Source organism: Emericellopsis cladophorae (assembly GCF_022114955.1).
Source record: "Emericellopsis cladophorae strain MUM 19.33 chromosome Unknown NODE_31_length_266811_cov_117_018179, whole genome shotgun sequence".
Lineage (NCBI taxonomy): Eukaryota > Fungi > Ascomycota > Sordariomycetes > Hypocreales > Bionectriaceae > Emericellopsis > Emericellopsis cladophorae.
The window spans coordinates 208,805-234,939 of NW_026250956.1; the positions used below are offsets into that span (position 1 = coordinate 208,805).

At 56.4% G+C, this 26,135-nt stretch overlaps 11 protein-coding genes across 11 annotated transcripts; 7 read left to right on the forward strand and 4 right to left on the reverse strand.

The window, feature by feature from the left end:
* Window positions 1–54: 54 nt before the first annotated feature.
* J7T54_000185 (integral membrane) lies at window positions 55–1,685 on the forward strand (the record flags this gene model as incomplete). Its single annotated transcript, XM_051507444.1, has 5 exons — window positions 55–117; window positions 345–721; window positions 771–961; window positions 1,032–1,248; window positions 1,499–1,685. 5 exons carry the CDS (start codon window positions 55–57, stop codon window positions 1,683–1,685), a joined length of 1,035 nt encoding a protein of 344 aa, XP_051361401.1.
* Window positions 1,686–2,171: 486 nt separating this feature from the next.
* Window positions 2,172–4,367, forward strand: J7T54_000186 (uncharacterized protein; the record flags this gene model as incomplete). The annotated part of the gene is made up of 7 exons (XM_051507445.1): window positions 2,172–2,334; window positions 2,397–2,526; window positions 2,875–2,950; window positions 3,042–3,583; window positions 3,648–3,725; window positions 3,782–4,279; window positions 4,337–4,367. The coding sequence occupies 7 exons, from the start codon at window positions 2,172–2,174 to the stop codon at window positions 4,365–4,367; spliced, it is 1,518 nt and encodes a 505-aa protein (XP_051361402.1).
* A 551-nt stretch (window positions 4,368–4,918) lies between these two features.
* On the forward strand, window positions 4,919–9,804 carry J7T54_000187 (Xylanolytic transcriptional activator-like protein; the record flags this gene model as incomplete). The annotated part of the gene is made up of 9 exons (XM_051507446.1): window positions 4,919–5,067; window positions 5,135–5,148; window positions 5,247–6,122; window positions 6,176–6,541; window positions 6,618–7,429; window positions 7,509–7,547; window positions 8,413–8,612; window positions 8,707–9,166; window positions 9,238–9,804. The coding sequence occupies 9 exons, from the start codon at window positions 4,919–4,921 to the stop codon at window positions 9,802–9,804; spliced, it is 3,483 nt and encodes a 1,160-aa protein (XP_051361403.1).
* Window positions 9,805–10,325: 521 nt separating this feature from the next.
* Window positions 10,326–11,536, reverse strand: J7T54_000188 (uncharacterized protein; the record flags this gene model as incomplete). The annotated part of the gene is made up of 2 exons (XM_051507447.1): window positions 10,326–11,366; window positions 11,432–11,536. 2 exons carry the CDS (start codon window positions 11,534–11,536, stop codon window positions 10,326–10,328), a joined length of 1,146 nt encoding a protein of 381 aa, XP_051361404.1.
* Window positions 11,537–13,020: 1,484 nt separating this feature from the next.
* Window positions 13,021–13,239, forward strand: J7T54_000189 (putative flavonol synthase protein; the record flags this gene model as incomplete). The annotated part of the gene is made up of 1 exon (XM_051507448.1): window positions 13,021–13,239. One exon carries the CDS (start codon window positions 13,021–13,023, stop codon window positions 13,237–13,239), a length of 219 nt encoding a protein of 72 aa, XP_051361405.1.
* A 704-nt stretch (window positions 13,240–13,943) lies between these two features.
* J7T54_000190 (uncharacterized protein) lies at window positions 13,944–15,048 on the reverse strand (the record flags this gene model as incomplete). The annotated part of the gene is made up of 2 exons (XM_051507449.1): window positions 13,944–14,736; window positions 14,786–15,048. The coding sequence occupies 2 exons, from the start codon at window positions 15,046–15,048 to the stop codon at window positions 13,944–13,946; spliced, it is 1,056 nt and encodes a 351-aa protein (XP_051361406.1).
* Window positions 15,049–15,726: 678 nt separating this feature from the next.
* Window positions 15,727–18,107, forward strand: J7T54_000191 (Ubiquitin homeostasis protein-like protein; the record flags this gene model as incomplete). Its single annotated transcript, XM_051507450.1, has 2 exons — window positions 15,727–15,780; window positions 15,834–18,107. The coding sequence occupies 2 exons, from the start codon at window positions 15,727–15,729 to the stop codon at window positions 18,105–18,107; spliced, it is 2,328 nt and encodes a 775-aa protein (XP_051361407.1).
* A 215-nt stretch (window positions 18,108–18,322) lies between these two features.
* Window positions 18,323–19,135, reverse strand: J7T54_000192 (uncharacterized protein; the record flags this gene model as incomplete). Its single annotated transcript, XM_051507452.1, has 3 exons — window positions 18,323–18,547; window positions 18,612–18,940; window positions 18,997–19,135. The coding sequence occupies 3 exons, from the start codon at window positions 19,133–19,135 to the stop codon at window positions 18,323–18,325; spliced, it is 693 nt and encodes a 230-aa protein (XP_051361408.1).
* A 1,627-nt stretch (window positions 19,136–20,762) lies between these two features.
* On the forward strand, window positions 20,763–21,014 carry J7T54_000193 (SRR1; the record flags this gene model as incomplete). The annotated part of the gene is made up of 2 exons (XM_051507453.1): window positions 20,763–20,818; window positions 20,870–21,014. 2 exons carry the CDS (start codon window positions 20,763–20,765, stop codon window positions 21,012–21,014), a joined length of 201 nt encoding a protein of 66 aa, XP_051361409.1.
* A 453-nt stretch (window positions 21,015–21,467) lies between these two features.
* Window positions 21,468–22,173, forward strand: J7T54_000194 (uncharacterized protein; the record flags this gene model as incomplete). Its single annotated transcript, XM_051507454.1, has 2 exons — window positions 21,468–21,712; window positions 21,774–22,173. 2 exons carry the CDS (start codon window positions 21,468–21,470, stop codon window positions 22,171–22,173), a joined length of 645 nt encoding a protein of 214 aa, XP_051361410.1.
* A 575-nt stretch (window positions 22,174–22,748) lies between these two features.
* Window positions 22,749–24,486, reverse strand: J7T54_000195 (glucan endo-beta-glucosidase-like protein; the record flags this gene model as incomplete). Its single annotated transcript, XM_051507455.1, has 2 exons — window positions 22,749–24,265; window positions 24,327–24,486. The coding sequence occupies 2 exons, from the start codon at window positions 24,484–24,486 to the stop codon at window positions 22,749–22,751; spliced, it is 1,677 nt and encodes a 558-aa protein (XP_051361411.1).
* Window positions 24,487–26,135: the final 1,649 nt, after the last annotated feature.

The following is a 26,135-nucleotide window of genomic DNA, read 5'->3' on the forward strand; positions in this document are numbered from 1 at the left end:
TGAAACCACCCGCATCCAGACCGACGAAGCTTGACAAACCTGGACCGCCTCGCAATGAAACCCTGTGGACGCACCCGGATCATCGCCTGCAGCGTGAGCTGTGCCACTGTGGCCATGGTATGTGCAGCGCTGAGGTTCTACTCACGGCTGGCGCTGGGAAAGAGGCTTCAGGTGGGCGCCTGATTGTCCATTGTCGTAATGGCCTGCTTCCTCCCGTTCGTCGTGGTCTTTGGGGTCACGGCCACGTTCCTCACTGATCCTCGGGCTGGAAACCCTCGGACGCTTGGGACCGGTGCGTTCCGAGGGCAGATTCCTGACGCATGAGTAGCTACTGACGTGCGAAGCTTTTTATCGCGGAGGAGAATCTATACCTGGGGACCATGTTCACGGTCAAGCTCAGCATCCTCGCCACGTACAATCTCATCGTATCGTCCCGAATCTTTCGACGGTGCTCTTACCTTGTCGGGCTGACCACCTTGCTGTGGTGCATAGCGGCACTCATCGTCACAAATGTCCAGTGCAAGCCGCTGCGCAAGCTCTGGGGCGCGCACTCGGACGGCGGTTGGTGTATAGCCCAGAGACCCTTCCATCTAGCGATGACGGACGCCCATATTGTGGGAACCTTGACGACGTTAGGTCTGGCACTACCCGTCATGCTTTGGCTGAACCTCTCCGATCGGAAGAAGAGGCTGCTCATGGTAGCCTTTGGCCTTGGAGGTATGTGAGTGGAAGAGCAAAGCAGATGACTACGTCCAGTACAAACTGACAAGTCAGGACACCTGTGCCATTGGCATCATCCGATTCGTGTACACCATCTGCCAACCGGTCCGGTCCACGGAGGGTGCCACGCTGTTCATCCTTAGCGTCCTTTCGACGATCCAAGTCACACTTGGCCTCCTCTGCGCCTCGCTGCCGACCTACGTCTACTTCTTCTCCGGTTTCGACTGGCCATTCCACGCATGTCGTCAAGCTAGATTGTAGTAGCATGTCTGGCGCTGGCATCCAGCATCTATGGCCCCCACGCCACGAAGCCGACATGAGCGTCAAGATCACAGGGGGCAAGACGCGCGGGCCGCGTAGGAGCGGCATCGTCGTGATGGACGAGGTCGCTATGACGAGGCATGAGAACGTCAATGGCGCGTGGAGGAGGGTGCTGAACGATGACGAGGAGGACGAGAAGGCATTGATGCCAAGCAGGCAGGCCATCAGTGCTAGGGAAAGGAGACACGGTCAAGGGGAGTGCCGTCCGTGAGCGGTGATGGGTGGGCGGGCGGCGGCAAGCATTGATGATACCCATCTGCACTTGATTCGGTATTTGTTGCTGCTATGGTTCCATCTGCCCAGGGGCACGCAGACGTGAGCCGCGATGGAAGGACAACGTGATGCGATTGGAGTGTCTTCAAGTCGGCCCTACGTCAACTTGCCGGACGAGTCTGCGTTGTCGTCCTCTGGCTGGCCACACTGGGCGGACCATCGACCGGACATTTTCATCTTACAGACTCCAGTGGCTTGTCCACCGGCAGGTTTTCCCCCTGGGCCGTGACGATATTGCCACGAGCTATGCCCCACCGCTCCCATCGATCGACCACTTCCTCAAAAGCGACCCTGGCTTGAATTCAGCCATGAGGCCAATTGACGACGTTGATTGGTGGCTGCCCGGCGACAAGCCGGTTTCGAGGATATAGTCCGGGGCCCTATATCTCGGCAATTGAACCGGGTCTCCGCAATTCGTTGGACGGGTGCGCCACGGTTTGCCCATTGTCACTTTTCTTAGAAAGTTCGGGGCTCGAAGGGGTAATGAACGGCAGTTTTTCAGCTGGCCATGACCTGAGGAGAGTGAAACTCGCGGCAGTCTGGTATTAGTCTGCTGTGTGCGTTATGTATGAGGAGGCAGGCCGACGCAGGGGCAATCAATACTTGGCTGAAGCCTGGCAGTCGTGATGACTTCATGTCGTGAGGCAATGGCTGGCATGGCTGGCTCAACTAAGCATGGCAACGGTCTGATTCAAGAGTGGCGTATATGAGTGCAAGACGGGAGGGAGGCCCAAAGGGTATAAAGAGGCCAACGACTTCCACTTGGACGATTGCTTTTGGTATCAACATCAAGTCCTTCATCAAATACACAGCTTCCCCACACATCTTCCCAACCACTCAACCACCTCGCAACCACCATGCAGTTCTTCACCGTCCTCTTCCTCGCCGCCACTGCCCTCGCGGCTCCAGGCGCCCCCGTTGAAGAGCGTCAGGCCTACGTGCCCTGCTCTGGCCTGTACGGCAGCGCCCAGTGCTGCGCGACCGACGTCCTTGGTCTTGCCAACCTCGACTGTGGCCAGCGTACGTTTTTACTGACAGATTCCCCTTTTCGTGGTGGTGGTGGTTGACTAACACCGAGGCAGCTCCCGAGGCTGTTGGCTCTGCTGACGAGTTCTCATCCGTGTGCGCTGCCATCGGCCAGAGGGCTCGATGCTGCGTGCTGCCGATTCTCGACCAGGGCGTTCTGTGCAACACGCCCGCTGGTGTTGATGAGTAACGCTGTGGGCATGTCTATGATATGATGATGGTATAGGGTATACATGTCGAGGGCAGGTAGTTAGTAGTTCAGCTTCAGTGTCTCAGCAACAATACCAGCCTTGCTTGATTGGACTGTGTCTTCACTATAATTAGTGTTTCAATCTACGTTGGTCTTTGCGTTGTTAGACGTCTCATCACCATCCACAAGATATGTCGCTCGTTACACTGACTTGTACGCGGCCTTTTGAAGACGAGATTGGGACAAGTAGTATAGCTAACAAGCCCTAGTGACTTCCGAAGCATGCGTAATTATAATAATAATGGACTTCACATGATTGTTTGACACTGACAGTTGACTGCCAGAGACTCATCGGCCGGCTCCGACGCCGTACTCAGGGTCCTTTTGCGGCCCCGCAGCGTCACGAGCCGAGAATGGAAGGTCTGCGCTGTGCACGATGCGGTTTTCTTTTCTTCTTCTCACAACCTTCTAGCCATTCCTTCTTTCATTGCTCACCCTTCGGATCCTCCAGACCCTCAGGAAAATGGCGTCCGACGACATGAACCTCCCCATCATCGACCTGGACCTCTTCCTGTCGCAGCCCGCAACGTCCGACGCCGTGCGCGCCGAGTGCAAGCGTGCTGCCGAGGCCCTCATCACCTACGGCGCCTGCATCCTCCACGACTCCCGCGTGCACGCCTCGCACAATGACACCTTTCTCGACCTGCTCGAGGACTACTTTGCGCAGCCCGAGGAGGCCCTGCGCAAGGACGAGAGACCCGAGCTCAGCTACCAGATTGGCGTCACCCTCGACAACACGGAGAAGCCAAAGTGCGCCGTCGACGAGCCGTGCCTGGACGTCATCAGACGACTCGCGCCTGACCAGCGACCGCTGGACATCTCGGGTCACTCCCCCGATCCCAAGTGTCGCTTCTTCTGGCGGATGGGGGATGCGCCGCCGTACGAGTCCAAGTTCCCGGGGTTGAATGCGCCCAACGTGACGCCGGAGGCTGCGCACATTAAGGACCGCTGGGCACCGACGATGGATCAGTGGGGGAGCGCCATGAAGGACGCGTAGGTTCTGTCTGCTGGTGAGAAAAGGGGAGAGTGATGACTGTGGCTGACGGAAGCGTAACAGCGTGTCCAAGCTCGCGGAAATGACAGCGTTGGGTCTGGGCCTGGACAAGGACGCCTTCTCGTCGGCCGGTGCCTACGGGTGAGCGTCCCCGCGCTTTCGTTCCGCTCTATTCCATCTCTGCTAACAGGAGGCAGCCCTCACTTGCTCGCGCCCACCTCGTCCGACCTCACCAAGTACGGCGCCAAGGACACCATCCTGGCCGGCTTCCACACGGACCTCAACTTCCTCACCATCCACGGTCGCTCGCGCTACCCGGGCCTCAACATCTGGGCGCGCAACACGGGCGCGCGCATCCCCGTCAAGATCCCGCCGGGCAACCACCTCCTCGTGCAGGCGGGCAAGCAGATTGAGTACATCACCGGTGGTCTGATCAAGGCTGGCTACCACGAGGTGGTGGTGAACGAGGCGACAGTGCAGGTCATGGAGAAGAGGAAGCAGGAGTGTCCCGACAGGCCGCTTGTGCGCATCTCGAGCACGCTGTTCTGGCACCTCAACTCGGATCACGACCTGGCGCCCATTCCCGCGCTGCAGCAGAAGGCTAGGGAGGTGAGGGCGGACCAGTTCAACCTCGGCCGAGACGAGGGCGAGGAGATGGAGTACCCGCCCACCAAGGTCGGTGCGCAAGTACAAGAGTGAGTCTACGTACCTGGCCATGGTGTCCAGATGAGATGGCGGCTAACCGCACGCAGCGAGCTGAAGCACATTGCGCTCATGACTTGATGATGATGGGGGTAGGGCTAGATCATGTCGATAGTGAGAGAGACAAGCTTGACTGGATGGCCTAGGGCTAGGGTGAATGGTGGCCGTACTTGTGAGACACTAGAGAGCGATCACTCCCGATCATGGACGTCAAGGGAGCAAGACAACATGTCGCAGCTCGAATGCGTGTGCGAGGCCATGTGATTCTGTCCCTCCATCGCTATTCTATTGAGCACCCAATGAAGGTACGATTAATGACACTAAAGTGACTGACGCGGTTCATGGAAGAACTTACAGTACGCACGCCCTGCCCCATAGCGTCCCCGCATCAGCCTCGCCGTGTCCACGAGCTAATTCAATCAAGGCTGTCCCCGTGGGGAAGCGCTCAGATGACATTCGGGGTTCACGTGGTTTGGGGGTTCTCGGTTCTCCACAGCCTGAAGCCTGAACATCATTTAGCCGACGGCTGCGTCGGGTAAATGAGCCCTCCTCTTCCCCCAGCTTCACCATCACGGATTGCAGAGAAGGATCAAGACGCGGAACCGTCGTTTGGATTCACCCGCCAGAGAACAATGGCTGCGTCTCCCCCGCTGAGCCCACAAGTCCACCAAGCCGCGGACACCGCGGCGGCGGCCGCGCACCGCAGAGCGCGCAAGAGGACGCGCAGAGCATGCGACAAGTGCAACACGTCACGGACGCGCTGTGACGGTGATCATCCCTGGTATGGTTGAGAGATGCAGGACGCCTCGCCAGCCGGTTGAGTCCATGTGCTGATGCTCTGATTGCAGCGGTCGATGCCAGGGTACGTGTGAATGTCCTGGCTAACATGATCCCGGCTTCATGTTCTGTGGCATGCCATTGACTCAAGTGCGTTCAACTGCTGACGCCCTGCGCGTATAGAATATGGATATAACTGCAACTACAATCGCCAAGCCAAGAAGCGCGGCCGAGTGCCGCTGAAAGCCAAGAAGGACGTCTCCAACTCGACACCTTCGGATGGCTCAGCTGAGGAGGACGATGAGCACAGAAATGAGGATCCCACAGAAAACGAGCTGGTGAATCGTGCTCCCGTGGTCCAGCAGACGCCTGCACCACTCTCACAAGCACAAGCACAGGCACAGGCACAGGCACAGGCACCGCCATCTGCCAGGCTCACATATGCCTCGCCCCGAGTCGAAGACCCCCCAGTCTTCCCCGTGGACAACCACTCCAACAGCGGGAGCCACCATCGATCAGATCTGGCCAGTGGATTCCCGCAAAGGATGGAAAACTGCCGCCTCCACGGTAGTTCGAATGGCTCCTTTCATGGCTCCCCCTCGGCGCCCACCCCTTTCTTCATGGCGACCCCGTCGCTCAGCTTTGGGCTTCCCGCTCGGGGAGAGTTTGACCGTCCGTCTCCCCACAACGGTGGCCAGGTCAACGAGCTTCGGTATCAATGTCTCGAGCCGTTGCTGCCCTACATGGGTAACAACTTCCCCGTGTCGGTCGCCTGCGATCTGTTCGACGTCTACCTGCTCGACCCGGGCGCGTCCTTGTTCCGTTTCTCCTCGCCGTTTATACTCACACGTATCTTCCGCAAGAAATCTCTCCTGGGGCCGAATCCTCGACCGACGTCGGCTGCCCTGCTCGCCACGATCCTGTGGTGTTGTGCGCAAACTGCCGACATTTCCGTGCTCCTTGTGCCCGGCGCGCGCTCGAGGCTGACCAACGCGCTCTACGAGCTGGCGACATATCTCATCTCAAGACGTGATCCCGATCGCTGGAGGCGCATACATGGTATGTGCAGGAAGCGAATCAGATATTCCACAATCACTGACAACATTCTGCAGGCGGCCTTCAGATTGAGTATGACCGTGAACAGGCCGACATATTCCCCGAGACAACGGGCGAGCCAGCCGGCACCATTGACGACGTGCTCACCTTTATCCTCCTGTGCATCGGCGTCTCGGCCGGCGACTTCAAGTCCGACTGTCTCAAGTGGTGGAGCAAGGCGAAACGCCTGGCCCTGGCCTTGCGCCTGGATCGCCAAGACGCGCCCGGCGACTACGCGAACGTGGCCGCCTTCTCTGTTGCCGATGTCGAGCAGCAAGAGGAGCGGCGTCGGGTGTTCTGGCTGCTGTACGCCATCGATAGACATCTCGCCCTCTCGTACAACAGGGGGATCCACATTCCCGATGCCATCTGCGACGTTTTTGGTAGGTCTATCTTGCCTGTCCCAAGATGGTTGGTTGGTTGTCGGCGTAGTGTGTGGTGACTGACGTACCTACGCAGCTCCTCTCCCTGACCGCATCTGGGAGGACTTTGAGGACATGGACGCCCTGCCACCGCGCACAATCGGACCACCTGTGACCATCACCGGGACCGGCTTCTTTGAGTACTTTCTGCCGCTCATGGTGATCCTTGGGGATATAATCGAGGTGCACCACGGACAGTTCCACCCGCGTCTCGGCAATCTGGACAAGAAGTACGCCGAGGGGGCGATTGCCGAACTCATCGCAGGCTGCGAGGCCAGCCTCGACCGACTCGCGCGCAGGGCGGGCATCAACGGGGTCTCGCAGACCCCCATGCGCATCAGCAATATCCTCGCCGGGCCGCAGGACATGACGCCCCTGGCGGAGGTACCACCGCCAGCGCTACCACCACCGCCACCACCACCGCCACCACCACCGCGACAACAGACGCAGTACGAGCCGACGCGCAACAGTGACCAGCTCGATGTCAAGCTCGTCATTGCGTACAGCACCTTTCTTCTGCATGTTCTGCACGTCCTCCTGTACGGGAAATGGGATGCGATCAGCATGCTGGACAATGAGGACGACTGGATCACCTCGCCGCGCTTCGTGGAGTGCGCGTCCCACGCGATCGAGGCGTCGGACGCGGTAGCTGACATCCTCAAGCTGGACCCGGAGCTGACCTTTATGCCGTACCTTTTTGGCATCTATCTACTGCACGGAAGCTTTATACTGCTGCTGTTTGCGGATCGCATGCCGCAGCTGGGGCAGAACCAGAGCGTGGAGCACGCCTGCGAGACGATCATCAGAGCGCATGAGGTCTGTGTGGTGACCTTGAGCACAGAATTCCAGGTGAGTCTCTCTCTCTCTCTCTCTCTCTCTCTGCGGGACGTGTGAAGAGCGGACGTTGGGGCTGACGATGATGTTGCAGCGTAACTTTCGGAGAGTGCTGAGGTCGACCTTGTATAATGTGAGAGGGAGCACGCACGAGAGCCGTGAGGAGCACCGCCTGGCGCGGCGACAGGTGCTTTCTTTGTATCGATGGACGAGGGGAGCAAAAGGACTGGGCATTTAGAGGTTCTCTGTCCACACTGATCCTGGGTTTGGAGGTTGGCAGCCGATGAAGCCAGACCAGTGAGAGGAACCTGTACCTAACTCGACTACACTTTATCATAACGTCCATGGCAGAGTGTACATACGCCATGGACGGAGCATTACGCACATATGCCGGCCTTCGATCGGTCGGCAACACGGGACTGCATCCGTAGGGCTGAGCGGGTGGCCCGCGCCAAGTGCTTTTGGTCATTCACGTCTCAAGAGGTCCTGGCCGTGCCACGGCGCATAACATGAAACGCTCGACTGATCCCATGCTTCTCTCTCCGTTCGATATCGCACTGCGAATTGAAGGTGACCTCGACTCGGACTTGTGATACTTCATCCCCCATCAACACCATCGTCACCAAGCACGGCCGCATGGCCGCCTGCCCTGCCTGCGGCTGAACGTGTTGGCCCTTGGCAATCTCAGATGCAGCGAGCGAGTCCTCTTGATTGGCCACGAGCACGAGCAGGGAGCAGGGGACTTGACTTGAGTTGCACCAAGCGTGCACTCTTGGCGCGACTTTGGTTCTTGCTTATTGGGGTGATTCCTGCGAGCCAACAGCTGTCGAGCGACATGACATGCCCGTGATTCGAAAATCGAAATTGCTCGAGAACGAGAAGCGGCTGCATTCTTGTCCTCTTTTCTGCTCCTCCCTCCCTCTCCCCTGATACACCGTCCTCCCTCCTTCTTCCACGCTCCCTGCGCCGTTCCTCACTCCGCGTGTGACCTCGCCCAGCCCTCTGGGAGTACCGTTCACTCGGGCGATTTCGCCATGAGCTCATCCTACATCAGCTTCGTGAGCGTGGGCCTCTCCGCGGCCATCTCCATCCCCATCGCGGTGATGGGCATCCTCACCTGCCTCAAGGCCCGAAGAGGCGGCGACCCGGCACGGAGAGGCTTCACATGGCTCAAGCTGGCTTATGCCTTCATTTTCACGTATGTCCTGTCCTGTCCCCCCGCCTTTATGTTCTTGCCTCGCGTCTCTACTAGCTGCCAGCCACGCGCCATACTGACCCACCCGGTGGCCTAGTGGCTATGTCTTTGGCATCGTGTCAGATCTCCTCAGCGGCCTCATGTACTACGGCGCCGCGGACTCCCAGCGACACGCCATAAACGCGCTGATCGTGACGGCCAACGTCACATCCTGGCTCGGCGAGGTCTGCGTGATCCTGACGTGCACCGAGCTCGGCTGCGGCTTCACGTACGCTCTCCGACTGGAGCGCACCCCATCGCACAAGATCTGGCGCATCTACGGCGCTGTCGGCGCGGCCATCCTCGCCATCGTCGCCATCGTCGCCAACGCATACAACGGCTGGGCCTATGCGGAGTACCTCGATTCGGTCTACGCCAGCTTGGCCTGGGAGGCGGTGCAGAGGTCGCAAAAGCTTGGCGCCGCACTGTCGGTCCTCGGGTTCTTCGTCTCGGCCGGCCTCATCGTGCAGGCCTCGCTGGTGAGAAGGAAGTACCTCTCCGACATGCCCGCTACGAATGTGAGTCATGAATGGACGAGTGGGATGAATACCTGCGCAGCGTATGCTAACGTCTATGCTTTCCTTTCCAGAGCGTCACCCTGTATCTAGTGGCCACCATCCTCTTCGTCGTGCCCCGTAGGCTCTGGGGGATGGTCACCTCCTTAGCGTATCTGACCCAAGGCTTCACGGAACTGCACGAGCCCACTGTCAGCGTCACGACTTGGCTCGTTATCGGCAGGATCCCACAGCTCATTCTCCTCGTCTTGTTGTTCGTCGTGGGACTCCGGAAGAGCGATGGACTGTGGACGACGATGCAGCCCTGGATGCACCACACTGCGCCCAACATGGCCAGTGTGCCACCGCCAGCACCACCAACCCAACAACAGCCGCAAACATACTACGGCCCCGCCGCCGATGGAAGCACCTATGGGCCCACGCAGATGGGACAGGGCTATGCGGCCCCTGGACAGCATGACTACGCCCAGTACCACGGATACTACATGTCTCCAAATGGGCAGTGGCAGCAGCCGCAGGAAGCGCCAGGTGCACCCGTGCAAGCGCCGACCGAGGTACCAGCAGAGCCGTCGCGTACAGTGTACAGTCAGCAGGATCAGCATGCACAGGTTCAGTCGAGTGTGGTGTACGAGAAGCCTTGATCGAGAAGGGCTGGAAAAGGGGCGTTTTGCACGTGAATCATTGGCTTTGAGCAGGTTGCAATACATACCCATGGGAATCCTTAACTTTTATACGCGGAATGAGTCTGTGTTGACGGTGTGAGAGGCAGTGACATCTGTTGCACGACACAATGAATCTGACTGCGAGGTTCTTCGCTGGGACTGAATGACAGCAGCTGATGAAAAAATTCCTCAGGGACAGGGCACGCTTCCAATGGATACATCGACCGACAGACTCCCAACACAACAAAAACAATGCTCAGCTGAGCCTTTCGGGATGGCAAGTCATGCATCTTCTCGTCTCCGTACAAAGTCATCAAATCATTCCAGTGATCATTCTTGTTCCTTCGACTGCGGGAACATTCCTTGGAGAAGGGATAGAAGGTATGTCTTGTTACTAGAGCTACTCCAGTACGAGCTTTTGCTACAAGAGCAATGTGGAAATTCCCAAAGAATTCGGCAATCGCTCGGAGAAGGAAACCCCAAGACAGGACAAGACTCGGTTACTTCCACGAAGACTCAATCGCGTACACCTTTGAGCAGTCCGAAGGAACGGTGTACGATCGATTCGGGTCACTTTCCCAGGTGACCGCCCCTGACGCGGAGACCTTGATGAACTTGTACGCGAACTGCGTGTCGGGTGGGAACTGGGTCGTGAGAGTCCATAGTGGGTTCGCGTTTGTGTACTGAGAGGCCGACAGAGCGAGCGCCTGGCTCGTGTCCCAGCCGCCCAAGACAGCGTCCGAGCCCACGACCTTGACCGTCTCTCCAAACATGGTCTGGACCTCGTGGTTGAAGGCGACACTGACCTCGCCTCCCTCGGGGCATGATTCAGGTGGTGTGGTAGGGTCGGCAGGGTCGGTCGGGTCGGTCGGGGTGCTGCCGTCGTCGTCGACGATGGCAATGTCGGCGCAGGTGAGGTAGATCTGGCCGGTCTGGAACGAGTTCCACCGCAGGGAGAGGAGAGTGTGGTTGGACACGTACTCGGGTATCTTGACCTGCTTTGTGACGGTGTAGCCACCAGCGATGGAAGTATAGCAAGAGTTGAGGGGCGCACCATCCACACCCTGGCATCCGCGTCTGTTGTCGGCCTGGAAGGCATTGCAGGTGAACCAATCGTTGCGCCAACACGGCTCGTTGGGAGAGCAGTCCGGGTTGTATCCGCAGCTCTGGCCATCAACGTCGGTGCACTTGAGGAGGCCCTCCTCGAAACAGTCCTCGGCGGCTTGCTTCTCGGCCTGCGTCGGCGTGTAGTCTGGGTCCAGCAGCTTGTCGACAAGGTCTTGATCCTGGCAGATGCGCCAGCTAAACATGCCACCATGGTCACCATTGTTGTCCACGCACCACTCCACATCGACGACTTGGCCAGGAGAATACGTCGTGACCGGTGCTTCGCCCCAGTTGGCACCCGGCTTGTTGTAGTCGATGTTGACGCGGGCATTGAAGCCACATGGGCCACTTCGACCGACCGGTGCTACGTCGAGATCCGGCCAGGCAGACACGGGCTCGAGGATGGTGCACTCGGGGCAAGAGTCTAGATTTGCCTATGCGGGAGTGCACGTGTAAGCTGGCGGTGGACAAAGATCTATGGTGTAACAGTATCCCTCACCTCTGCACCAAGCCGAGTTCGGCTGGCGGGGATGGACATGTATCCATGCCCGAGTACCTGGGAGGCAAATCCTAGAATCGTAGAGGCGACAGTAGTTGACTTCATGGTGAGCAATAGATGAATTTCTTGGAGCTTTGTCTCTATTCTGTCAGAGTGAATCCGGACTTGGAAGCATCTTTATACATCGACTCTCAAGAGGTCGGAGACAGGAATCCTGCCTTTTCGGTGTCTTCTCGGCCTGGTCAGCCAGTCTATTGGCAAAGTGCAGTACCAACGAGACTCTTGGCCTGCGACTAAGCTAGTTGGTACTTTGGGACTCGGGATGAGCCTCTGAGCCATGGTGCATGTGACTTGAGCGGATGCAAGTGCACCTCTCGATACGTTTGTTGGCTTGCGCAAGCCCCGCGATGATGGAGAGGACGGAAGCAAGAACCCTTGTCGTGCCGCTGCGGAAGGCGAGTTTTGTCGCGTGTGGCCGGCAGCTGGTATCGCTAGCGATGGGGCCCCAGACTTCTTCCCCGCAAAATTGCCTACATAAGTAACTAGACTGGGACGGGACGGAGCGGCAAAATAAGTACCGCTACGCAAGGCCGAAATAGGTTGTAGGAGGGGTGCAAGTGGATGATTGCATACAACCTCGGCCACCTCGCTACATGTAGTGGATCTGGTACATTGTAGATTAGAGCCCACAGAGCACAACGATGGCGTCGAGCGGTAGCCGGCGGCATTCTCCAACGAGTCGCTGATTGGCATTGACAAGAAAAGTCGGGCTACCGTTTCATCTTCGGGTATGTATACATATTGTGTGTACTCAGAGTCCAGACCCGGCCTCAAGCGTCTCGAGGGTTGAACTGAACTCAAATAGCCCGGACCATGGTCGTCTTCAGCACCGCCTGATCCAGTGCGACAGCAAGCCGGATATCCGTTTGAAAAGCTCGGGGCCTGCTTCTGCGGGACCGTAAATAGTGGCACCCAGATCTGCGTGCAGAACCAAAAAGTCATCACAGAAGAAATAACAAGACCTCGCTCGCCGTAGTTCTCCTTGAGAGTGGAATCCATCCACGAGTACAAGATGGGAGACGACATGCCTGAGAAACCACCGAGGTAGAAGGCGAGGAACTTCATGCCTTCTGCCGTGCCGCAACTCTATCAATCCCATCACGTCTCGGAGACCAAGGAAAGTCTGGACTGGAATAAGCATAAGTGACCGACCGCCCTGTTCATAATCCCTGTTCTGACTATTGTGGTTCCAACCATTGACTTGTCCAAGTGCGATGCCCCTGATGGCAACAAAGAGCTTGCCTCCACCCTACTCGATTCAATCCGCAACAAGGAGTTCTTGTATGTGACGAAGTTGGGCATCCCTCATCAAGCAGTCGTTGACCGCCAATTGTCACTCGGCCAAAAGTTCTACGAGCTCCCCCTAGAGGAGAAGCTCCAGTATGAGCCGGACCTAGAAAACGGCGATTACAATGGTTACCGCCCTGCCGGACGTCGGCTGCTGAGTGGCGGCGTGAAGAAAAAGACTGAGGTCTAGAACATGGCGAGTACATCCTGATTATTCCTGTGATACCAAGGTGCTTCAGCCGATGACTGTCTCTGCAGCAAATGACGGTCGCATCACTCAGTCTCTCCCGAAACTTCTGTACAGCAACAAGGCTGAGATCGAGGACTTTGCCAAATCCCTCCTCGACAGGGTCCTCGATTGCCTCAATCGCCCGATTGCCTTGGCACTCGAGCTTCCCGAAGACTTCTTTGTCAACATGCATCGTTGGATACCCACGACGAGTCCCAACTCCGCTACATGAAGTACTTCAAGTTCAACGACGAGAAAATGGCCAAACTCGACGACGGGCTCTGGGCACCATCACTCTCCTGTTCAGACAGCTCGTTGCGGCTTTGCAGATGAAACAAAGACCGCGAGACCGGAGAATGGAAGTGGGCCAAGCCTCTTGAATTCACAAAGCTCAAGCAAATCTGGCAGCAGTGCGAGGGTACTACGTACAAAGACAATGCCGGGCAGGAGATAGTTCCTGGGTTCACCGGCCAAATCTTTACTTGAGAGTTGTCTATACGATCAACTTGACAACGGGTTGGAGTGTTCCGTTGGTTTTCATCGGAATAGCATTGGTGATAACATTGCCATTGAACTTTTCTGCATCTATTCTGATTATTTCGGTCATTCCGTTGCATCGTTAGTATTTCTTCAAATGCATGCGATGTCTGCGTGGTTGCTAGGTTGAATGCTTGAGCAATGGATAACTGTTGGAAATCTTCTTTCATAGGTGGCTCTCCCTCCCCTCTCGGCCAGCAGTGACATGTCAGAATCCGTTCATCAAATGGGCGAAGCCTTTACAGGACGAGCCTCTCCAAGCTGCAGACCCTCCATCCGATTGGTTACCACCTTCAGAGGCGTCTCTTCTGTGAGAGCGTCGTCGTCTGAGCCTTGCCAGCTGGGCGGTGTGAAACACTGACTCGACTGAATCGTGCTGGAACCCTGCTCCACGTCTCGCTATTCCGCAGGCTTCTCGACAGTTCCAGGGGCAGCTCCTCCTCTCCAGAGGCCATAGTAACCCTCGCAGTTCTTCCATAGCTTGATTGTACCATCTTCGGAGCCGGTCGCGTACAATTTGCTGTCGGGAGAGATAGCAATGGACCAGATCGGACCGTGGTGGCCTTTGTGGGTGTCAATCTCAACTTCGTCATCGTAGCGAATCACCTTGGCCCATGTTCCAGGTTCCTCGCCGACAACGAATTTGCGTCCCTTGACATCCAGGGCCACACTCGCAATCGAATAAGGCAGTGTGATCCGCTTCAGTTCTTCCCTGGCATCGGGGCCGCCCCAGAAGTAGACGGTTTTGCCGGCGGCGACGGCCAACACCGGCTTGCCCCCACCAATGTCGCTTGGTGATGCACTCTCGGCCGAGACTGACACAAACTCGCAGGACTTGATTTCACCATCGAGGACTTCTTGGTGGATACAAGTGCGGGTGGGAAGATCCAGCCAGCGCAGAGTCTTATCCGAGGCAGTGACGATCACGTTAGGATCGTGTGTCCAGCAGATGAACTTGATGCTTGCCTTGTGCACCCCCTCGGCAATCTCGAACCCAGTCGACGCAGGAATCGTCCCGGATTCGCCTGCTGGGTTGTTGGCCAGCTCGGTCAAGTCGAATATGCGAAGCTTCTTCTCCATGCCACCAGTCGCAACGAGGTCGGAGTTGTCCGGAGGGTAGGCTACAGCGCGTACAATGTGGTCATGCTGGATGGTGTGAAGGAGCTCGCCAGTGTGGGTGTCCCAAATCTTTCTGGATTACTGTCAATATGATACTAGCGTCAGGTGCGTAGACGACTCACGCCGTAAAGTCCGCCGAAGCTGTCGCGGCGTTTGTCGCGTCAGGACTCAGACGGGCTTGCCAGACAGCGCCTTTATGGCCAATGAATGTCCCAATCCAATCACCCGTGACGCCGTCTCGCAACATCGGGTTGCCATCTTTGCAGGCCGAGATCAAGTAGTAGGTTTCTTCCTTCTCCAAATAGGAGAAGCTGATGTGTGGTACAGGCCTAGAGTGGCCGTGACACGTCAAGGGGACATATTGTCGTGGCGTTTCGGCGGCCATTGTGTCGTGTACTGGTGGGCTTTGTAGTGGTGAAGTGACAGTGTTTGCTTTTCGCAGGAGAGGGCTGCAATGCGCTACGCGACCAGCCTCAGCACCTCAGAATGCGACAGTGGTCGTGGGGATTCTTCGGCAAGGCGGTGAGGAGCAGACAAAAGAGATTCGTAACGGTCGTCACAGTCGTCAAGGTCGTCAGAGAGAAACGCAGGAAGGGAATTTCGAGGAGGTTCGCAAAAAGGTCGCAGGACCCCTATGTCAAGCCTTCCTCGAGTAGGGTCAGGTCGAGGATGTTTCAAGTGGATGCAGGTGGACTGGACTCGCTTGGCCATAAGTGCTGTAGGCAGCGTTGGTGGGGCAGGAGCGAACCTGAGCCACGCCTGAGGGGAACTGTGGCGCGACCTTGCGCCAGCCACGCGCGAAGCTTCAATCGGCTTCCATCGTCATCTCTCCACCATCTCGCCTGCCTGCACTTTGAATGCCTACTTTACTAACGTATTCCATTGCATTGGTCAGTCCGCCCTCCGACAACTCGCGATTCTTTTGTCCATTCCGGTTGTCACTAGAATCCCAGTTTCCTCTCTACTACTTTCACCTTGTGTTGTTAACAGCCTACGGACATCTCGAAACCGTCCACAAGGTCCGACCCCACTACGAGAGCGACATCGCGGTTCACTAGTAGAAATGGCTGAAGGTGACTTTAAGCTATCGGCTCAGCTCGTGGGACACGAGGCTGATGTATGTCTCTGCGTCAGTTCCAGTGCGCTTCAGTTTGTTTAACATGTCTATAGGTGCGCGCCGTCTGCTTTCCCACCGACGGGCTAGTCCTCTCAGCATCTCGCGACTGCAGTGTCCGCGCCTGGAGGCGAAACGCCGACAACAAGAACTCTTTTGATGGAACACTCGTCAGCCGTGGCAGCGAATACGTCAATTCCCTCACATTCTTTCCTGCGAACCGAGAATATCCCGACGGGCTTGTGGTCTCAGGTGGTAAAGACACAATCATCGAAGTCAAGGCACCCACCAAGCAGAGTAGCGACAATGCAGAGCGCCTCTTGGTTGGTCACGCAAACAACGTGTGTGCCTTGGACGTGTCCTCGGACGGGAAATACATTGTATCGGGCGGCTGGGATGGCCAAGGTCGAGTCTGGAACCCATCCAAATGGGAGACCGAGATGACGCTTGGTGATCACGAAGGAGTATCCGTCTGGAGTGTCATCGCCGTGGACACAAAGACGGTGGCGACAGGTTGCGCAGATAAGAGCATTCGGATATTTGATTTGAGCAGAGTCTCGGCGGGAGAAGCGATGCCCAAATTTACGATACAGACTCCAGACGTGGTTCGCGCTCTTTGCCGTGTGCCCAAGAACCACCCCAGTGGTGCAGACATCGCTAGTGCTAGCAATGACGGCATCATACGCTTGTGGAAGCTCAATGGACAGCAGGTCGCTGAACTCGCAGGGCACGAAAGCTTCATCTACTCGCTCGCGGCCTTGCCATCGGGCGAAATTGCCAGCTCGGGTGAGGACCGCACCGTGAGGATCTGGAGAGGTTCAGACTGCGTTCAGACGATTACGCACCCGGCCATATCGGTGTGGACAGTGGCCGTCAACGCAGAGACGGGCGACATTGTGACCGGAGCAAGCGATGGCGTCGCGCGTATTTTCACGAGGCGCGCCGACAATGTAGCCGATGAGCAGACGCTGCGGGAGTTTGAAGATTCCGTCAAGGGATCCGCCATCCCCCAGCAACAGGTGGGCGGCGTTAACAAGGAGAAGCTCCCGGGTCCCGAATTCCTCACCACCAAGTCCGGCACCAAGGATGGTCAGGTGCAGATGATCAAAGAGGACAACGGCAATGTCACAGCGCACACGTGGTCCGTCAGCCAACAGCAATGGGTCAATGTCGGCACTGTGGTCGATGCGGTGGGAAGCACTGGCAAGAAGGTGGAGTACAAAGGCGAATCGTACGACTACGTCTTTGATGTCGACATTGAGGATGGAAAGCCGCCTTTGAAGCTACCTTACAACCTCTCTGAGAACCCATACGATCGAGCAACGAAGTTTCTGGGCGAAAACGAGCTACCACTCTCATATTTGGACAATGTAGCGAACTTCATCACGCAAAACACTCAGGGCGCCTCGCTAGGATCGTCAGAGCCGAGCGGGGGCTCAGACCCTTATGGAACAGAGTCGCGTTACCGACCCGGGCAGGATGCTCAGAGTCAAAAGGCCAAGCTTATTCCGCAAGCCGAGTTCCTGAGCATCACTGCCGCCAAGTACGAAGCAATTTTTAACAAAATCGCCTCTGTCAACAAGAACATGGTTTCATGTGGCCGGAAAGACGCAGCTCTCAACCCAACTGAGGAACAGACTCTACAAGCTTTGCAGGAAGCATTAGCAACATCAAAGCCCCCGCCTCCACAGTCGACCGATCTCATTGTGCGCGTCGTGACTGAATGGCCTTACACGGACCGACTTGCTGGCCTCGACGCCTTGCGCTGCATGGCCAAATATCGTATTGTTGCGCAGTACTCCACCGCAGAGTATCCCTCCTTGATCCATCTGGCCATTGCCGCCTCGCTGCCGGCCGAGGAAACGCCCAACGAGAATGCCGTGATGATGGCCGCTCGCACGATTGCCAACATCTTCGCTACAGCGGATGGACGCAGTGCGGCTAGCAGTCACACCGATGCCGCACTGGCCTTTTTGGAGCGAGTGACAGGAGCCCAAGGAGCGGAGGCCATCGGAAAGCACAACCGCAATGTTCTCATTGCTCTTTCGACAGTGGCCCTCAACTTCTCGGTTCTCGTGGCGCGTGAGAATCTACTGGTACCCCAGCAGCGACGCCGGCTCTTCGTCATCTTTGGCACCATCATTGCTGATCAGACAGACTCTGAGGTTCTCTATCGGACACTGGTCGGCCTGGGCACGCTGCTCATGACGTCGCCGGAGTTGGCTACGGGGTCAGATGTCAAGAAATGGGTTCAAGGTGCTTCGGACAGGGGTAGCGAAGACAGGGTCAAACAGGTCGCGGCAGATGTTGCCAAGGCCATACGGTCATAAACGGGAAGGGGGTAGAGAAAACATGACTAGATAACGTATCAAGAAGATCATGATGCCAAGCTGCGCTTATCAAATGCTGTGATTGTGATTGTGTTGTATCGAAGAGCGTGCTCTCACATAGATACCCATTTGTAGTGTAGACACCATATATCCTGAACTCCCCAAAAGGTTTCCTCAACGCCAAAGACCCGAATTCCAAACCCCATTATGTAGCCTCAAAGCAATGCCCACCCCAATAACATCAGCAAAGGAAGCGACCCCAGTGCTGCCGATCGACCAGCAGCAGCGTTGTCGTCATCGAACCGCTTGCCCGTCCTAGGGTTCACCGTCGCAATAGTGTACAGCTCAGCAAAGCCCAGCTCTGTCGAGTTGAAGCAGTTCTCCTCGGTCACCTGCTCGATCTTCTCGTCTCCGGGCTCAGCGAACTCAATGTCGACGCACTATGATCCCAACTGGTTAGCCCCAAATCACTCTTTTTTCTTGTCTGCGTTTTCGCCTGCTTACCGAGTACAGAGCCGCGCCGTGCACGGCGAGCTCGACAACCTGAATCGTCGCCTTGTCGCCGGCCTTGACGTTTGCGTTCTTGGGCAGGGGCACCTGCGGGAAGCAGACGGTGCCCGGGTAAGGTCCGTTGGTGGGTCCGAGGATCTGAACCGCCGGGAGCATGGGGTTGGACATGTCGACGGGGCCATCGTCAGGACCGTCGGTGCCGAAGCCAAGGTTGATGTGCACGATTGCTGTCTCGTGGCCGCGGAACCAGCCTGGTTGGAAAGCAACGGCGCCACCTGTCGTCGGCCAGTATGTCCTATTGGTCGTGGTGCCAATACCGCCGCCTAAGAGTGTGTGAGCACGATTCTGTGAGGGCGAGTATGGATTGTGGAAGTCTTACAAGGATACATCCATTGCATGCCGAAGGGGAAGGTCTCGTTGGTGATCAGGTTGTTGCCTCGCCATCCGGGGTAGCTAATGATGCTGTGGGCGGAGACGACCGTCGCCATCAGGACGGCGATAAATCCTGAGGAATGCATCTTGTGGCGTTTCGTGGACAATGTTGAGCGAGTGGTGTAGTCGATTGTTGACTGAGTCGCGGCTGGACTCCGCTCAAGGCGTCCTCTTGCGTGTTGGTCGAAGTGAGCAAGGCTGAGTCTCGTTGAGTTGGGTTGGTTATGAGTTCGTCTCTCGACAGCTTCAATACCAAGCTCTGGCGCAGCGTTGGTAGGGAATATTACAGCACGGTATAGTGTGAGCTGAGCATGCGAGGAGAGGAAAGGCCAGGCGCGAGGACAGCAGCCAAAAGGGTCTTATTCAACGCGGCCAGATCCTCAACCCACATCCCATGCAAGCCCGGCGGCAATGGCTCCTGTGCATCCTACCTGCATACATCGCTCCGGGTTGGCCAGAATGCTGTGATGGGTTGGAGTGCAGGCGACTCGTCGCGACGTGTGGTTGGAGGTTGATCATGTTGCTAAGCGCCCGGGCCCTGGTCGGGTGGCCATTTCGGGGATGGTGGTGCGGGGTCTCGGGAGGGCCAATTGGAGGCGTGAGATGCGGCGTCCATCGGTTGGCGGCGCAGGCATGATGGTGACTCGGTGGGCGGGCCGGATCGTGGTTCGCTTCACGCTGTAAGCCTGTGCCGCTGTGCAGATGCTCCCATGCGTGCATGTGCTTCAAAAGTACAGTCGCCGGCACTTAATACCTACATCATATCCACAGAGAGTCAAAGACATCGTATGGTTTCCCAAAGACATCGTATGGTTTCCCAAAGACATCGTATGGTTTCCCAGCCAGCTGTCATGTCCATGAAAAATGGTCAGTCGAGGTGTAGGGTAGCCGGTACACCCAAGCAGCTCTACGCGAAAAGCCAATACCGCTAGATGCATATACTGGTTATCCCATCACATGCGACCAAAAGTCTGTTCGACTCTATGAAAGCTTCAACCGTCACGACGAATCTCCCATCGGGGGACACTCCTTTAGTACTCAAAAACAGCAGATCCGTTCATCTCACAAGGCCTGCTCCACTGAGCAGCCATGTCTCAGTCAATTACCGCCACCGCAACCCCTCTCGACGATGGCTGGACAGTTGTGAAACCAAAGTCACGCCAACACGCGCCAAAGCTCAGACCAAAGTCTCGCCAAATCCTCGCCCAGGCATCAACCTCAGCTTCGCGAGCAAACTTACAAAGAGTGCGTTCCGTAGCAGAGATAAAGGCAGAGTACGATCGCATAAGAGCGCAGTATGAGTCAGAAACCTCATACACGAAGCTGAGGGACCTTGTGAAGGAGCATACGCCCAAAAAGGGGGTGAAGAAGGCGATATGCCTAGGCATCGGGACATTTGATCCACTCGACGGGGGGTGGGAAATGAAGAAGAAGGCTTTTATACAATTGGCGGCGTTTCTTCTGATGGTGCAGGTGCTAGGTGGGAGGGCATCCATGAAACAAGACAGAGCGTATGTTGACATCTAGGCAGAGCAACAGTCACAGACTACTATCGACTGTGTATTTCAAGAACCAGTATTCACCACCTCAGACAACGAGTTTATCAAATCCCTGGGCCATCGTGTTGTTGAGTCGCCCGAGGGGTTCGACATGGTGGGACAAGACACTCTGCTGTTTGGGATACATCTCTATCGACCGATATACATCCAAGCAATGGAGAAGGCAACCCCGATCATGTTTATCGGGACGGAATTGGATATTTGGGACACGTAAGTATCGATCTACGTTGCATCTCGTCTATGAGCCTGACTCCTATGCAGCTTGTCCATGGACAAGAAGGACGACATCTTCGACGTGCCGAACATCAAAAAGATGAGCCAGACGCACTCGAAACACCTCTTTCCGAAAGACGACACCACAAACTCGTTCACAAACACCGCTATATATTGTAAAGAAGCGCGCTAGATACCCTTGACTCATAGACATCGCGCCCGCGTTGGAGCATTGGGTCTGTGCGTTGCCGGTATATTACGAGAGCGCCTGGTATTATTGAGTCTTTTCAGCACTAGATATCGACGTCCCATAATCTCGCGGAGATGATTGATTAACTTGAAACTTGGCCATCGCATCTGTGTGCATTGGTCATCGCGTTGCTCGCTCAAAGCCTGAAAAGCCTACATCGGATGAGCTTCGTACAGCTAGTCGTACTCTCTTCCATCGAGCAGGGCCCAAGTTCACCACCGTCAGCTCATTCTGTGCATTCACACAGCTCAGTTGGCTCGAGTTTACTCTCTTCTTCTTCCTCAAAACGACCAGAGCAACCAGCCGACAACTCGAACTCTTCAACACTCCAAGCCAAGGGACAGCTACGAAGCACAACGACACAGCCACCGCTAGCCTACGAAGCCCACAGACACAATGCCCGACAAGCGCACCCGAGGCTCGACGCACTATTCCAAGCATCCTGCCACACGCAAGGTCCGCGCCCGCATCGCCGCCATGGCCCCAGCGAAGCGCGAAGCCTTCCTCGCCAGAAGCCACGAGTACCAGGCCATCCGCGCCTGCTGCCTCCGCGAGTCCCAGCGCCCCAGCTATCTCAACGCCTCCATCGCCGAGCGTCGCACGATGCTCGTCGCGAATGCGCGCACTCTGCTCGAAAAACGGTACGCTGTTCCCGCTCCCGCTCTCATCCCGCGCACGCACTCTAACGCAATCCCACCACAGGCGCGACGCAGGCAAAATCGACGGCAAGGTCAACCTCAACGACATTGTCACGCGACACTTGCAGAAAGAATCCCAAGAACGCACAAGGGCTCATATGGGCGTGCCAGTCCCGCCGCCCGGTCAAGGCCTGGCCATGGAGAAACGCGAGACGGTCACGCTGTTTGACGCACCCGCCACCCCAGCGGGGGAGGCCTTTATGAAATTCGACGAGGAGAAGGAGGGCGAGGGGGACCCGGAGCTGGGCGCCATAGCGGTCGCCTACCCGGACTATGCCGTCATGCGTGACATTGTGGACGCGCTGCGGCGTGAGGTTGCGTGTTTAAAGGACGAAGTTGGCGCGCTGAGGGGCGAAGTCAATATCCTACGCCGGGGAGACCCAATAGAAGACGACTTTCTGTAGCTCTTTCGGGGCGTATACGAGGGCACGGCTGCGGGTGGCAAGGAAGCATATTGTCATGGGGTATCTGGAGTTGCTGATTTCGCTACGGGGAGGCCCTCACCCACTTGTTCGCACTTGGAATCTGCCTTTGGGGAGTCAATGTCTGGTACGGGATGCACGCAATATCTGGGCGTCGATTTAGAGGACCATGGGCCTACAGGAGTGAAACTTAGCATGGACACCGACGCTTGCCCATCACCTCGATGGCCATAGTTCCAGCTTCGATATATCACATTCTCAAAGGCACTCATCATACAATGCTGTGTAACGTGTAAAAATCGTTCATTTCTTAGTGCTATGTACGTCTGTATGTGCCGTTGTATTCCTCACAAACCCAAACCATCCACCAAATACAGCCGTCACTGAGCCCATGCGCAACACCGCCAGTCGCTTGAAAAGTACCGAGACGAGAACCAAAAGACAAGAAGCCAGATACCACCCTAACCAGGGTAGTCGAGTCAAACAGCGCCACGTACATGACCCCATTCCCAAAACGCCACAGAGTTGCTGCCACTGAAGAACACCACTTGATCTCGTCACGATACCGTTTGACCATCGCAGTCGGGGATCTTCACCCCCTTCTTCAGGTTCCGGTCGACATCCATGATGCCCCACTTGTCCTCCCACTCCTTGCCCTTCTCGTTGAATCGGACCTTCCACGGCTCGTCAAAGGCGGAGAACCAAAAGTAGTTGGTGCCATTCTTGAGCGCGGGGCATATCCAGTCGTTCATAAAGGTATTCAGTTCGTCCACGCCGGCCACTGATCCTTCTTTACAACTCGATGCACCGCCGCAATTCGTGCCGCCGCCCGTGGGCCATCCCGTCTCGGAGATGACGTTTCGCTTCTTGTCCGTCTTGCCCCCCGTCGTCTTGAAAAACTGGCCGTTCTGGTCTTCGAAGAACTCCATGGTCCATGCAGCAGCTTTGTCGGCTGTCACGCCGGAAAAGAAGGGGTGGATGTTGGACATGAGGTAGTCGCTAGTGTCCGCGAGCGCAGACGTCCAGTCGTCACCCAAGTCAGAGGTCGCGACGGGCAGATCCAGGTTCATCTTGTCGAGCTCGGTGCGTACTTCGTCCAACAAGTCACCCAGTTCGGTAACGTCCATCTCCTCCCTGAAGAGGATCTCGTTGGCAACAATGAGACCCTCAAAGTGCTCGTCGCCGTAATCCTCAAGCGTCTGATACATCTGATCCAGCTGACGCTTGTTGGTTGTCGTGTTCTTGTCCTGCCACACACCCATCCAGATTTTCACATCATCCTTGAGGTCCAACAGGTTGATCGCCTCAATCACCATGGCTGTTTGGTTGCAATCGGTACCATAGGTTCGTACACGGTTGGTGAGTTGACTCAAGACGGCCATGTCGCGGGTGACGTTGTTTTGCGACGGCGGGTTGTGCACGCAGTCCGGATATTGCGTGTTGATCGGTGTGTAGTCCATTCCGGGGAAGACTCGATGCAGCTCAGGGTTGTCCATGAGATCTTTGATTTCTTGACTGTTCTTGTCCAGAACACCATTTTTCTCAGAATCCTTTTTTGCAGAGTCCCCATCGTTGGCGTCGTCCTTCTTGTTGTCGGTATTGGCAACCATACCGCCAACAACGCCACCAACAATGGCACCAATAATGACAAAGAGCAGGACAAAGATGATGAAGCTCTTCTTGCGCTTACTCATGCCTTCATGCTTGGTCCACTCGGAGCGCTCCTTGTCGGTGGCAGCGAGATCGTATTCCACAGGACGCTCAGCGGTCCCGGACTTGGCGAAGTAGCCACCCATACCAGCTCCGGCCGCCGCGGTTCCCCCAATGGCAGGCCGCGCACCGCGATCAGATGTACCAGAGCTGAGCATTGAATTGCGCTGGCTGTAACGTGGGTAATGCAAGCCGTCGTCGCCGTCATCTTCGATATCATTCGGGTTCACTTCTCCTAAGCGGCGGTCGACACTTCGGTTCGATGACGAGTATCCATAGGGGTCGTCGCCGTAAGGATCGGTGCCGGGTCCATAGTTCTGTAGGCTACTCGTCGTGGATCGCATCGGCGAGTTGTTGCCGCGGGCTTTGGATGTCAGCCTCAGAAAACACCCAAGGAGGCTGTGACCTTACCATAGCTGTCATACATGTATGCTCCACCGGCATATCCTCCCGCCTGCGCTGTTCGAGAAGGAGGAGGCGGTAGATGCCCTCGGTCCCCTCGGGACCTACTTGCCATGGCCGGAGAGGATGCTTGACTGAAGCCGTCGGCGTCGTGACGGGGAAGGCTCGGGTGATTCCGCGCATAAACAGGACCCGGGTCTTGACCGTAAGCTACAGGGCCGGTTCGCGTGTGATATGAGTTGTCGCCGTGTCGGGGTGGTGGCGGTGCGTCCCCTGAATGTTGGCTTTGGTGGTGTCCGGCTGGCGAACTATACGGCGACTGGTCCCTTGTCGGTGTTTGATTATGGTAATGCGGTGAGGAACCGTCAAAGTAGGGAGTGGGCGACTCCTGCGGAGCCTGTTCGTAGTTTGAGGGATAAGGCTGGCGGGCCATTCGTTCGCGAGGGATGCGGGAGGAGTCGAGCGGCTCGCTCTCGTACGGGTCGTTTGACCAATGTTGCATGTTCGCTGTGCGCACCGGTCTAAATTGCCAAAGCGGTCGACGTATACGCGGATATCAGATCTCCATGCGCATACAAAGAACCCGGTCGATGCGGAGCCACCGGCGGCGAGACTCGTCCGTCTCAAGCGACAGTGGCAGGCGAAGTCGGTGGTCGGCTTGGATCGAGAGAGCCTTTGTATTAAAGGGCCGAATGCTCGGCGGACAGCGCAATCAAGAGCAACGAGGGTGACAATTTGCAGCTGAGACTATGTGATTTGTCTGGTCGACCAATTCAGAACGGTTCTGAATCAACAACGATCAGAGATCTAGTGCAGCAGGCCACGCAACTTGAACCAACGATGGTGGACCTAGCCGAGAATAGCGGGTCCCAATTTATCGATGGCGATGGCGATGGCGATGAGCGAGCGACGCATAAGGATGCAAAGCATGAAGCGATAGAAGTTGAACGAGGGTTGAGGCCCGCCAAAAGAAATGCAGAGACACCAACGGGGAAGTTGAAATCACTGTGATGATGAATGGGAGAATATCGAGGGGCGGGTGACCCAGGATGATCGGGTGCCCGGTTGGTGTGGAGGCTGAGCCTGCCTAGCCAGTTCTGGCCAGTGTCGTAATGGTTGCCAGAGTGATCTTGGCGGCCCCTAGTTCGATCTGAGATACGAGTCTAATTACCGTGAGTCCTCTGTTTTGACTGGCTGGGCGCGCAAGCGAATATATTTAGGATCAAAGTTGGTGAGAGTAGATGAGGGCAAAGATGCCAAAGATGGCAGAGCATCACGAGGCGCACAAGCGACGGCTGGGGAAGGGAGAGACTTTGGGAGTCTGGGACGGTCAGGACTGACCACTGGGCCAGGTCCGCAGGACATGTTTCAGCGGGCAGGGGCGTTCCGTGCAGTTGCAGTTAGCGATGGCCAATGCGCCTTCCTTCCAAGGCAGTCGTGAGATGTCCTTGTTTAGCGAGTCCCACCAGCGAAAGACAATTGCTGAGGTTAATGGCCTCCCACTTTTCCATTCCAGAGTCCTCGAAATGATGCTTCGATGACATGGCCTCACATGAAGCATTCGTCGCCAAGGTCTTCATCGCGCGTCATGAACCATCTCAGACTCCAGAGTAGTAATTATCACCGTGCCGTCTAGAAGGCAATCCAACTCTACTTATTATTCCGAGCACCTCGCCCTGCCTGAGTCGTGTCTAGGCCGTGATGCGCCCCTGACACGTCCCTTGCTGTCAATCCCTCCTCACCATGCCGATTCCGCTAGGACGTGGTCCATGAAAGGCTGCATTAATAGACCATCAGCAATAGCATCCGTGTCCCCATTCAGACGCCCTAGC